Here is a 13,889-nt window from a genome sequence, read left to right as displayed (position 1 = left end):
TAAACGGCACAGCTTTTGAATTTTTAGCCGTTGGAATCACCTTTGCTAAAGTTGCTAGCTGTGTCACACAACTATGCTGGCCCGGCAGCAAAGCTATCATGTGGGGCCCAATAACTTTTCTTCTTCACATGGGCTTCCAAGAAAAAATAAATAAATTTTTTAAAAAAAAAGCAAAGTTTGAACTCCACATAAAATACCAGTACAGACAAAACTTGGACTGAAATTCCACCCCAAATTTGACATTTCTCAAATTTCTACCCTCCAAAATACATGGGTTGGAGAAGAATTTTGGACTCAAAACTAACAATTTGGGTTTCCACCCCAATGGTTGGATATGGCCTAAAATGGCTAAACATAGTTTTAATCGATGCACTTTCACCAAAGATCACATTTGATCATTTTTAGTTTTTACTAAGCTACGAGGCAAAAAAAAAAAAAATATTGAAACCCTAGCCGTTCTCTCCTTTGTGAATCCCAAAGAAAAACTCCATAGAGGGGGATGAGGAAGAAGAGTCATTGCTCCTCCTCCTCTCCTCCCTTCCTCTCTCATCGCCTTTTTCTTTTGAGTTAGTGAATAAGTTTACTGGGGCATTTTGAATAAGAAAGCCTATATGGTGATTTCTTATGAGCCATACTTAGATAGAAGTTCCCCATCACCTATTTTAGGCTTTTTCAAACAAATCCTTTTCTCAAAATTCTCTCTCTAACACTGCTCATTTTCTCTAAATTTGGGTCTACATTGTCTTCGACGAAAGTTGCTTCAAATCACCCAATTGTTCTTTGTAATATATTGAGAATACAAATTTGTTTCAAGCGAAATCTGTTGAAATGCCCCCTTAACTTGTTCTTTACTTTCGATTTATCATTTACCTTTTTTTAATAGAAAATTAAGTACCTTAACTGACAATCCCACCTTCCCACCCAGCTCCCCCCGATAGTGAATTTTTCATATATTTCATCCATCTTTCCGTGAAATCAGTCACGCCATGTGATGCCCGTTTTTAGGGCAAAACTGTCCATTCCGTGGGTCATACACGTTCAATTGTTAGAGCGAGCTCGAACTAAAAGGTTTTTTAGCACAACTCTTCCAAGTCTCCTGGGGTTGTTTGTTATACAAGTTTGACTTGGTAGTATTTTGGATATTTTGGTATTGAGTTGTGATGCTCTTGTTTTGGATGCATGCTTCTGGATCATTGGGATATGTGGTAATTGAGCTTTTATGCTCTTATTTTGGATACAATTAGTAGTTCTTTGGATATTTTGATATTGAGCCGTAGTGCTTTGTTTTGGATGCATGCTTCTGGATCATTAGGATATGCAGTAATTAAGCTATTATTGTCTTATTTTTGTTTGGATAACGTGACCTTTGTTTTGGATATTTGGATATTTGGTAATTGAGCATTATTGCTATTGTTTGTTTGGATGTGTATTGCTAATTTCTATATATTCATTTGTTCGGTATGTCAAAATACATTTCAAAATAATTTTAAAATGTGGTCCTTCCGTGGGTTTGCAATATTTAATGTTGGGCCGCATATACATTTTATTAACATCCATTTAGTAATAATTGATAAATAAACAAGCATTTAATCTCGCCCAAGTTTCAATCGGGCTTCAAGCCCACAGACATATTCAAAACCAAACCAACAAAAATAATAAATAGGATTTGAATCCAATAACCATATTAAAGTCCCAAAAATATATTTTATTTTGCTACTGCACCAAGGTGAAACCCTAGGCTACCTACGTACTCATTTTCTTAAGTGATTAAGCCACACGTAGTTCTTTCTACCATAAAACCAAAAAGAAATCATCCAGATACACAGCTGAAGACATCTATTGCGTTTGCTACCGTCGAATTATATACATACTTTCATATTGCGAAACCTTACTAACTCATTTGTTCAATCCCATTATAGTTTTAACTCTGTACCTTTCCTAAGATCAAGCCTTTTTACCTAAAATCCATTCTTTGGGAAATCCTGGTCGGACATCTACAGAGTAACCTCAATACAGGTACATGCAATTCCTTCCTAGTCGGACACCTGTAGAGCAACATCAATACAGGTACAGGCAATTCTTTTGGGGCCGGACACTTGCAAAGCAATATCAATACATGTACATGCAACCCACTAGCCGGACACCGTATATGTATACGAGTACAGGCAATTTATTGGCCGGACACCTATAACTGTAGGTATAGGCAAATGCTCTTGGTCGAACACCTATATCCGAACTATAGGTACATGTAATATTTTTTCCCAAAGGAAACTTATAAAAATCCTTTTCCAAATCCTTAACTAAATTCCTTTTCCAATAATCCACATTGCAGAAACCATTTCCCATTTTCCATTTTCCAAACTACTCATCATTTATGAACATGCGTAAACATTTAAAATCATCCCAAGCCATATCCGAATAAGAAACATAAATACATCACACTTGAATTGAAATGTAAAGCAATAAAATAATTAATACATAAACAATGAAATTCATCCTGCTATAAGTGATAATTAAACAAGAAATCAAACTTGTCCAATTTACAAACGGGCTTTAAACTATCAAACAAAGTCAATACAAACATCTCATTCTCAATTTGTAAATTCTTACATGCCCTTAGAGATTCAGGGAAAGACATATTCTAAAACGGGACCGATCCGACGGTCCGATCATAATAACCCAAAAATCACATAATATGCGAAATTCCGATTCACCAACCAAACAGTGGAACCTCTCGTATCCAGGCATACCGTCGTGCTCGAAACAACACGAGAATAATTCTAGGACCAAAATATAATTTGAAAAGTGGCCTATGAGCCGCCACACGTTGCCGGCAATGTCAGTGGATCGGGGCGGTTTCCAACGATAGAAAATTTCCACATCGACCAGTAATATTTATACCAAAATATTCAGACTAAACTGGGGACTAACTTTTATACTTGACTCGATGACTCAAGATGGTTGGTTTGGCCCCAAAACACTCTCTAACCGTCGGCCTTAATGGGTGTCCACAACAAACCCTCAAACTGGAAAATCAAGCCCAAAAACCTATACCAATAGCTAGAGCACGAAAGAGGATGAAGTTTCACACCTTAATTGATGAAAATGGTGGTAGGAGCTGCTAGAAACTCTCGAAAACCTTGGCTATTCTTCTAACTCGCACCCCCGAGGTGTGGCCTAGGGTGTCTGGGTCTTTGCCTAACCATGATCGTCTGCCTGGGGCGGTCCTTTCCAGACTAACGACTTGGCCTTGGATGGCCTGAAAGCGATGATTGTCACATCTCAGGATCGGCTCCTCCGTAATACGATATTGTTCGCTTTAGGCCCCCTATCTACCCTCACAGTTTTATTTTTGAGAACTCACGAGCAACTTCCCAGTGGGTCACCCATCTTGGGATTGCTTGAGCCCAAACTCGCTTAACTTTGGAGTTCCCATGACTCCGAAGCTAGTTAGCTCTCAAAAGGCCTCGTGCTAGATGGAGGTGGACATGTACATATAAGGCACATCACCCCCTCTCCGTTGGTCGATGTAGGATGTTACAATGATCGTCGGCCTAAAAGGCCTCGGCGTTGTATAGCGTAGGGAAAGAGAGGGTCGGGGAGAGAGAAAATGAGGAGGGAAGGTAACACACGCTGGGCTGGGGTATTTAGGGTTTTTAAAGAACAAAATTTCAAATTCCCAACAAGTCCTTTTTGTTTCTTCATTGGAATTTTCTCGTTTAAACTCGGAATTGAGCCTGTCGCCTGTCTATAAACTCGTATCATCAAGCTCTACGCAATGTTGTGACTCAATCTCCCAAAAATGATCCCTAGCAAAAAGTGACTAAAATACCCCAAAGCCCAAGGCAAAAATTGTAATTTCAAACTAATTTTCCAAAATAAAATATCATTTTAGGCAGGGATGTTACATGCTGCATCTCAAAGGATTGTCTTCTGTGGTCAACCTCTACATATCATATGCATAGTTGTGTATTTCAATCATGTGAGAGATCTCTTTAGCATAGTCGTACTCAGAAAACATTGAGTCACGGTATTTGCAAAATACCAAATCATCATAGGGATTCATCTCCTCAACTTGACATTAATACAAAACAAAATGTTAGAACATAAGCAGTCAAAGCCCATGGGCCAAAGAACCTAGCCCAAATCATCAATCAAAGAAGGATGATGAATAACAAAAATGAATATTAGTAGAGCATGCTCCTTTGAGTAGCTTAGGGATCATCATTTGCCTCGCGGCCCGTAGGCTGAATTAGGTAGCCTGAGCCTTAATAGGCCAAATCCTGGCCCATCTCGTTTTAAGATTGGGCAGGACTTTGGCTTAGGATTTGAAACGCTTAGCGCGGCCAGGCCTAGGCCCTCCCACGGCCAAACCTCCTATACCCTTTGTTGAGACTATTCTTAACAACTAAAATGAGTTATTAAAAACAACAACTTTAATTCTCGCAAGTGCACGAACCGTTTATAGTATAGCTTATGTAAATACGAGGTCGATCCCATAGAGAATGGTAACTTGGTTCCAAGTTAAATGACTTAGAATGCTAGAAAAACATAGAACAAAGAAACTGACTAACTAGCTAAAGGCAAGGTCGAATTCAACAATGCCTCTTGCTAATTCCTCAAGGTCTAGGACAGAATCCTAGCACCACACAAGCACTCGAAATGGGGGGCTTTGTTGTTGAAATGAAAAGAAGAAAGTGAAATGAAAGTGCTCGAAAGTAAACACTGGCAGCAATCAACAAGTTGTGAAACAATGATTGAGAGGTGTTAGAGCCTTGGAATCCACCACTAGTTTTCCTATCCAAGTTATGAATGCATAGAAATTGACTCAAGCTTCATCAACAATAGATTATCGCATACAAGCCTATGGTATCTAGGTGCAAGATGCATGATTCTCATAAGGCATGTAATTGTGCATGGTATCTACACAACACATGATCTCTAATATGCAACCTAAGCATGGTATCTACTTAGAATAAAGCATACAAGAGTCATTAAGCTTCATGAGAATATAATAATCACACAAGTCCTAGAACATGATATCTGTCCTAGTCAACCTATGGTTATTAACCCTTTGAATGACTCTTAGGCCATTCATGTGTTGCTTGTGAAAGGAGAGTAGAATTGGTGAATCTAAACCCCTTCCCAACTTGTGCTAGATACATAAAATCCTAGTTAGCTACTCCAAGAAAACATACATTAAACACATAATAAACTGGAGATTAACAACTTGATAATGAAAGCAAGGAAATCAATTAACTATAAAATCATCCATAACATTGAATATTCATGACTAGGGTTTCATCCTAAGCCCTAACTAAATGGATTAGTTAGACATAACTATGAATAAAGAAAATAAGAAATACATAGGTAGAATAAAGAGAAGAGAAGAACAAGTTAGCAGCAATGTAGTTCCCAGGACAACTCCGAGCTCTCTTTTCTCTTTATGGTGAATCTGAATGTGTGTATGAGAGTAATGGATGAAGTGAATGTGTGTGTCTGCCTCCCTCTTGAATAAGTGTGCAGCTCTCTATTTATAGAGTGAAATTTCGTCCTCCCCTTTGGCTGGTGAAGCACACCTCTCTTAGCTGCTCCCAACTGCGCCAGCTGCCCATACATGCCAATTGCTCTAGCTGCCCATACTTGCCAACTGCTCCAGCTGCCAAATACATGCTTTGGTATGGTTTCTTTATGGAAAGCTTGACTTTTGTTCATCCTTCTGAGTTCCTGAGCTGATTTGACTCCCATGTGTGGCTGCCCCATGTGTAGCACGTGGCTCTAGGGATGTAGCCACATTAAATGTGATGGCAACCAACATGATATTTCTGTGAACTTGGTTTAGTCATTGACGTGATGAGGGCCCCAGATTTATCCAATTGGGCTGAAATTTGGATATGTTATAATATACACCCATTGGAACAACTTCTATCAAGGATGTCTCATCATCCGACCTGTGTAAGTTGCTGAAATGAGGCCTGCAAGATGACCTACGAAATTGGACTGACAAGGAGTGTGGCTCAAATTGGTTTTGTCTTTAAGCTCATATTCCTCTTGTGCCACTCAGCCCTTAACATACATGAATTGTATCAAATGTCATCCCCTTGTTGTCTTAACCTACAAAACACACACACATGGGTAAGAGACTCAAAATAAAGAGAAGCTAAACAAAATTACTAAGCAAAGAAGGCATGCAAATGTGTGAAATTATGACCTTACCACCCTTCCTTTTTTAAGATGTACTTAATCAAAATAATATAATATGTATGATAAACGAATAAACTTCTTATTTTGTTTACACATGCTATAAATTAAATTAATTTTTCAATGTTGTCTAACATTTTGTAACAAACAAGCAATATATATACATATGTTTTAGTGCGCAGTTTGTCAAGTTCAAATTTAATGATTCAATAAAGAATTTAAAGTAATGTATACTATTGTTTAGGAGAAGACTCTTTATCCATCACGTTTGACAAAAAAATGTGCAACAAAAAGATTTTTTTTTTATTTAAAAAAAAAAAAGGCCTGTGGTGTTTAGGCCCATGGGTGCCTCGCCCGATGGGCGGGCCTCGACCAAGTCTTTTGAAACCTCGGCCCGGTCTGAAAAATTTAAAATGCCTGAAAGACCGGCCCGAACCTTAAAATTTCAGGCCGAGCAAGGTTTTGAACGGAACATGACAGCATGGAGTACTTGTGAACATGCATGTTAGCGTTGAGGACCACAAATGACATATAAAAAATAATAAAAAGGATACAACCTGATAGTTTTGTGAACCTCAGGGATGTTTTGTGATAAAAAGCTTTTTAAAAAAACCCTAAGTCACCCAACAAGTAAGTCATGTAAGCCCAACATTTGAAAACTTAACCCAAGATTCAGTACTATAAATATAGAGATAAAATTAATTAATATGATATGAAAACATTTACAACTCACAAATACAAGCTAATAACGATAGCATTTAGTGCATACGTTATGAGACATTTTCCCCTTTTTAGAGCTCCAAACTATGTTGAAGGGAGCCAACTCCTGTGTACGTGGGCCAAAATATCACGGAGACGACATTGTTTTATGACAAATGCTTCCACATCACAAAATAAACTAACAATCTTGAGGGAAAAGGGAGAGAAGAAGAGATGAAGAGATGAAAGGAGAAGGGAGAAGATAGGGAAGGAGGCCAACCCCCAAAGGGGGCCGCAACTGAGACTTTTTTCCTTAGGCTTCTCTCAGAGATTGTTTAGGGTTTTTTTGCCCTCTTAAAAAAATTTCAAATACATTTTTACAATAGGATAACACACATAGGAAAAAAAGAAAAAGAAAAACTACGTTACCACAATGAGGTTAGCACCAAATAGGTATCAAACTCATGACAAATATATATCATCTTCACATATGTGAATCGAACTTGAGACATTTCCAACCAAATGGAGATAACTACAATTAGACTAAAGGCTAATTCATACACATTATTAGCTCCTACTATCTTGAAAGATATAAACGGTCTTTCAAACTAAGAAAAAGAAGAAGAAGAAGATATTAATAATTAAGATAAGGACAATAATCAATCGAAGAGAAACCATGTTGGAGGTGAGATGATATAGTGTTTGATATCCCAAGCATTTTATATTCCAATTTATTAAATCCCAATTGATATGATATAATTTCAAAATTTTTTTCTTCAGACAAGCGATAGTGAGGGAAGGGGGAATCAAACCTAGGACATGAAGTGCATGGGTAAATGTTCTTAACTACTTCAGTTACAAGCCCCTTGCTAATTTCATTTGCTTTTGTTTGGTTTCGTTAATAACTTTATTTATTTACAACTAATAAGTAACAAACATACTATGCATGTTCTACATCAATTGATATTAAAAAGTTTGGATAATATGTAAAACACTTCTAGCTCAAATTATTAAGAACATTTCCCTGCAACAAAGGTCCTGTATTTGAACCCTCCTTCACTTATCTTTTCCGCGAACCAAATAGGACCTAAGAGCATCTCCAAAAAATTATGCAAAAGAATAAGCAAGCCTTGCCACATAAACATTTTTATCCTCCAATAGAGTAGACATTTCTTTTTCTTTTGCCAAAATGGAGTAGACATTCAAGGTGACAAAATTTACCTATCCCTCTAATAAAGGAATGTTGCCCACCTCAAAAGCAATATGTATTAAGTCCTACTAATATTTTATAACAAAATATCATTTCTGTTATAAAACTAGAATAATCAGTGATGAGAAGTACCACTGTAATATTGGGAGTGGAATTATATTTCTCTTTGTAGTGTTTACACTGATAGAATTTCTCCTCAGATAAACTCCACTCTTTCTCTTCTCTCTGACTCTGACTCTTTCTCTTTCTCTCTTCCGTTCTTTCTTTCCTCACTCTTTCTTCTCTTCTTTTTGGTGTGTTTTACAAGTGAATGAGCGAGCCTATTTATAGACTAATCTTCCCAACATAATGATTTCATCTTTTGACTAATCTTCCTTCTTTTCTAACACCATCATTTCTCCTTTTGACTACCATACTCAATACGATTATTTTTCTTCCATCATTTCTCTTTATGTGGGCTTCACCAATATTATTTACAACAATTTCCTCCCTCCCATCTACTTTTCATAAAAGAGAAAAATAAATGTAAAATATAAAAATAAATTAATAAATTAATAGTTAATACAACTATATTATCAAGTTGATTAGAGTGATCAACTTTACGAATGTATAAACAACATGTCATCTAAATTGTTGAATTACATATTTGCCTTGCTCATTTGCATAGTATCTTAAAGATGACGTCTTTAATTAGCTGAAAAAGAAAAGTTTAAATGATGTGACTTAAATGGCAACTTACCAAAATTTGCACTTGGCATGACGTCTTTAAGAGGTAAATTTGCACTAGGAAAAAACGGCAACTTACCAAAAAAATTGGTCACTTATATGATGTGATTTAAACCTCCATTATTGGTTCACAAAGGAAGAACACAAGAACAATGATGATCACGTTGACACGTGTCTCAACTGTGACAAGGAACAGCGGCCACTTCATGACACGGAGGACACAGTAGACATCCACCACATACCTCTTGGGTTTGTCGTCGTCAAGAACAGGCCACACAAGCTTCACCTTTACAAATCTATTTGGGTCACTCGGAGAGTTTGGGCTGCAAAATGATTTCTTCTCTCGTTCTCATATCTCTCAGCTCTCTGGTAAGCAATAAGTTCTCTACTTTAATTCACTGTGAGCTTCCTTTCTTGTAGATTTTTGTACTTTTGTTCTTCTAAATTCCCAGAAAAATCTTTTCAGGATTGAAAGGATTGGTCTGGCTTTAATGCTAGTGCTCCAGTTGCTGTTTTCTGTATGTATGTGTGAAAATTAAGTTTCCTAAAGAGAACCCATCTCGGAAATTTTGAGTTCTCAGTTGAGAACTGCGAGAATTTTTCACGCCCAGACTGTAGTTTCAGGAACTTCAGGCGACCCAGTTTGAGTTTGAGGGAGATATCTGGGAAAAGTGTTGGGAATTCATGGATACATTACTTAAAACTCATAACAAGCTTGAATTTTTGCACCCGCTTCATGGGTTTTCAGAGAAAGTTAGTAATTTGAATTCTTCGAAGCTTCAAAACCAGGAGCTGAGATGTGGTCTTAGAAAGTCTCATATGAAATTGAGCCGGACTGCTCTTATTAAGGCTAGTAGCAGTGCTCTTCTGGAGCTTGTTCCAGAAACCAAGAAGGAGAGTCTTGACTTTGAGCTTCCCATGTATGACCCATCAAAGGGTCTTGTGGTGGACCTTGCAGTTGTGGGCGGCGGCCCTGCAGGACTTGCCGTGGCACAGCAAGTCTCAGCGGCAGGGCTTTCTGTTTGCTCGATTGACCCGTCTCCCAAATTAATTTGGCCCAATAATTATGGTGTTTGGGTGGATGAATTTGAGGCCATGGATTTGCTTGATTGCCTGGACACTACCTGGTCTGGTGCTGTTGTGTTCATAGATGAGCAGACGAAAAAGGATCTTGACAGACCTTATGGAAGGGTTAACAGGAAGCAGCTTAAGTCCAAGATGCTGCAAAAATGCATATCGAATGGTGTCAAATTTCACCAAGCTAAAGTAAATAAGGTTATTCACGAGGAGGACAAATCACTGTTGATTTGCAATGATGGTGTCACTATTCAAGCGGCTGTGGTTCTTGATGCAACTGGTTTTTCAAGATGCCTTGTACAGTATGATAAGCCCTACAATCCAGGTTACCAAGTGGCTTATGGGATTTTGGCGGAGGTTGAAGAGCATCCATTTGATGTAGATAAGATGGTTTTTATGGATTGGAGAGACTCACACTTGAACAATAATATCGAACTGAAGGAGAGAAATGCTAGGATCCCTACTTTTCTATATGCAATGCCTTTTTCATCCAACAGGATATTTCTTGAAGAAACTTCCCTGGTAGCTCGGCCTGGAGTACCTATGAAAGATATCCAGGATAGAATGGTTGCTAGGTTAAGGCACCTAGGCATTAAAATTAAGAGCATTGAAGAGGATGAGCATTGTGTCATTCCAATGGGGGGCCCCCTTCCAGTGCTCCCTCAAAGAGTTGTTGGAATAGGTGGTACAGCTGGGATGGTGCATCCTTCAACTGGTTATATGGTTGCAAGGACTCTGGCAGCGGCTCCTATTGTTGCAAATGCGATAGTTCAGTACCTTGGTTCTGATAGAATTCTTTCAGGAAATGAACTGTCTGCAGAAGTTTGGAAAGATTTATGGCCCATAGAAAGGAGGAGACAAAGGGAGTTTTTCTGTTTTGGTATGGCTATTCTGCTTAAGCTTGATTTGAAAAGTACTCGGAGGTTTTTCAATGCATTCTTTGATCTAGAACCCCGTTATTGGCACGGATTCTTGTCATCTCGACTCTTCCTACCTGATCTTGTATTTTTTGGGCTTTCACTGTTTTCTCATGCTTCTAATGCTAGTAGAATAGAAATTATGGCAAAGGGGACTCTTCCTTTGGTAAAGATGATCAACAACTTGATACAGGATAGAGATTAGGACTGATGTTATTTGTATTAAGCAAATTGCGTCGATAAATTTGCATCTTTGAAAATACTTACAATTGCTAATAGTTGTCAGCAAATCATTATGAATCAGCTACTCTTTTTTTTCATAACAAAAAGAAAAAAAAAAGGGAAGAAAAAGGAATCATCTGTACCTTATTATTATATGCACAATACTTAGCTTACAGAAACTCTTGTTGTTGAACATGGCTTTAATTATTTTAAATTTCAAATAATTTACCTAGTTGTGTGCTTACTTGCAAGTCAATTTGTTTAATATATATATATATATATATATATATTTTTAATGTTGTGCAATCAAATTAATAAAGGTTAGTTTTCTTGTCCTCTTGGTTTACGCATTTTGTTTTGTAAGAAAAAAGGAGACAAACGAAAAAGAATAATGGTTACTGTTGCATTGCTGAGACATTACCTCTAAATCATGAGTTATATAGGCCAGGTTTTGAAGATGGAAAAGTTAATTGAAGTTGATGCAGAATTCATAGGGTCACAACAAGTAACCAAGAAAATCATTAAGCTGAAACAAAATGCTAAAAACTCTAATCTCAATAATTTTTCTAAAATTGTTTGGACTAAGCTTGTTTACACCTCATCTGAAATTGTTTGGACTAATCTTTTTGTCAAGTTGGTCTAATTGAGGTCGGTTAGAACTGAAAATGTAACTTCAAATTCGATTCAAGCTTGAGCTTTTTGGGTGGTTGCATTTGGTTTTGTCAATTTGAACAGAAAATTCGATTTAAGCTGAGGTTGCTGTGCACCTGACCAATTTTGTCAAGAGGCTTTGGAGATGTTTAGGAAATGTTTCTTACAACGTGTAACATGCTGGTTAGTTTACAGAAACTCATAAAATACGCAACATATGGAATCACTTGGTTGCTTAAACGAAAACTTACAAACACATTGGCTACACAAAATTAAATTACATTCTGATAAACACCTCAACCAATTAAGACAACTTGGCTTATTATAGTCACACTTGCACACACAGAAATTTAAATGAGAACTGAAAGGTTGGAATTACCAGATGGAGAGGACCCTCACAAAACTATGACTAGAGGACTATTTAGGTACCGGTACGGGCACCGGCAACTCGAAGGTATAAAACCATGTAGCCAAACAAACCAGAAAGAAGAAATGCATGTAAAAACATCTGAAGCATGTATTTTAGTAACTGTATGTATCTCTCAGGTTATGTGTAGCCATGTTTTCAAGTACTGGCATACAGCCTCACAGGGAGAGGGTTGAGAAGGGACTGTGTACCAAGTCTGGATGCCGCTTAACCCAAGTGCTGATAAGACCCCAAGGAAAGCCAGGATAGTCCAGGGGCTACTGAAATGATCGTGACAGAACTGAGACATCCAGGTCTTCCACTTGGTTTTGTAGTGCTTTTCTAATTCGGCTTTAACTCTGAGGTATATGGCAGTGTTAGGCACCAAGTCAGTGCCTATCTCATTGAAGAGTTGAGCCACCTCCTTATCACTCCCCAGAAAGTTGAACAGTACAGAAGCTGACCTTAGCTTCTTAACATCGTCAGCATGATCAATGAGTGCATCGAGGAAACCTATGTAAGAGGCAACCCCGTAATCATTTTGGAAATCAGGACACATTTCATAGGCTATCAAATTCATGAACTTAGGCCCTGTTGAGTCGTCTACTGATATTGGAGGAAGACTAAGGAATCCTGCAAAGCAATGAGACTTAAAAGATATGTCCCCCAAGAAGTTAGTCTTACTGGGCTGAAAATGTATCCCGGCTGCACTAAGCTCCTGCACATTGCGAAAAGTTTGTTTAGGGGACTCTCCAACTTTTTTCTTTGAAACATCCTTTTTTGGTGGACCTAGAATTCTTTTGCGCAGAAGGTCAAGAAGATGAGTGGGCTCTTCTGGTTGTTGCTTCTGATTCGCGTCCGTTGTTACGCCTGGTTGTTGCTTATGATTCGCGTCTGTTGTTACGCCTGGTTGTTGCTTCTGGTCAGTGTCTGTTGTTAAGCCATCTTGTTGCTTTGTTTCTGTGTTTTCTGTTATGTCTACCTTATGTTCCGTGCTTGATGTTGTGTCTGGTTCTTGCTTCTGTTCCCTGTTTTCTGTTATTCCTGGTTGGTGCTTCTGTTCCTGCCCTTTTGATTGCTTCTCTACGGGTACAATAATGTGCATCTGAACAAAACTCTCGATTGCGTGCTTCAAAACCTCACGTTTGTCGCTTGAGCTCATCAACAGCTCGAGGACTTGATATGGGATTTGATTCTCCAGCAAGAATAAGTCTTGCTGTGCAAAGGCTACCTGGTCTCTTTTGATCTCAAACTCTTCATGCTCGTTCATGAGGGAGTATATGAATTGTAAGGTTGAACACCCATCTAAGAACAACATCCAGGCGAGGGTACCATCATCAATGTGCTCTGTTGCTTCCTTGACGTAGCATTCCCTTAGTTCTTTGATCTTCTCCTCAATCTTCTTATACAAATCTTCATCTTTCTGGCCAACAAAGTCGGCAAACTTTAATGTCAACATAAGCTTGTATTTTTGTGCCAGCTTGCACCTTGGATTACCATGATGGAAAGGGCCAATTGCTACTGCCCTTGGCACATAGTATTTGTCGAAATTTTTGTGATCCCGGAGCATGAAGGGAACCTTTTGGATCTTCGGTTGCGAGCTGGGTATTGGACTTTTTGGCGCATCCCTCAATTTTTTGAATCTCTTCTCCTTACGACTTTCCCTTACCTCCCCCATGGAAACTACGGTTTTTTCACTTCCAATCTCAGGCTATTTTTCTAGGTGCTCGTCTAAACAAAGCAAAGCTTTGATATTCCCTAGTTTCTGCATTTTATAGTA

General features: G+C 38.2%; 2 protein-coding genes across 2 annotated transcripts; one reads left to right on the top strand and one right to left on the bottom strand.

The window, feature by feature from the left end:
- Positions 9,003–11,281, top strand: LOC18771811 (lycopene beta cyclase, chloroplastic/chromoplastic). The gene is made up of 2 exons (XM_007201984.2): positions 9,003–9,205; positions 9,303–11,281. The coding sequence occupies exon 2, from the start codon at positions 9,521–9,523 to the stop codon at positions 11,033–11,035; it is 1,515 nt and encodes a 504-aa protein (XP_007202046.1). The 5' UTR covers positions 9,003–9,205; positions 9,303–9,520; the 3' UTR covers positions 11,036–11,281.
- LOC18771461 (putative UPF0481 protein At3g02645) lies at positions 11,946–13,889 on the bottom strand. Its single transcript, XM_020567858.1, has one exon. It carries the CDS (start codon positions 13,785–13,787, stop codon positions 12,246–12,248), a length of 1,542 nt encoding a protein of 513 aa, XP_020423447.1. The 5' UTR covers positions 13,788–13,889; the 3' UTR covers positions 11,946–12,245.

The sequence above is a fragment of the Prunus persica genome, chromosome G7, assembly GCF_000346465.2.
Source record: "Prunus persica cultivar Lovell chromosome G7, Prunus_persica_NCBIv2, whole genome shotgun sequence".
Classification (NCBI taxonomy): domain Eukaryota; kingdom Viridiplantae; phylum Streptophyta; class Magnoliopsida; order Rosales; family Rosaceae; genus Prunus; species Prunus persica.
Note: the sequence above shows the minus strand (reverse complement) of the source record. Positions and strands in the feature narration are given on the sequence as shown.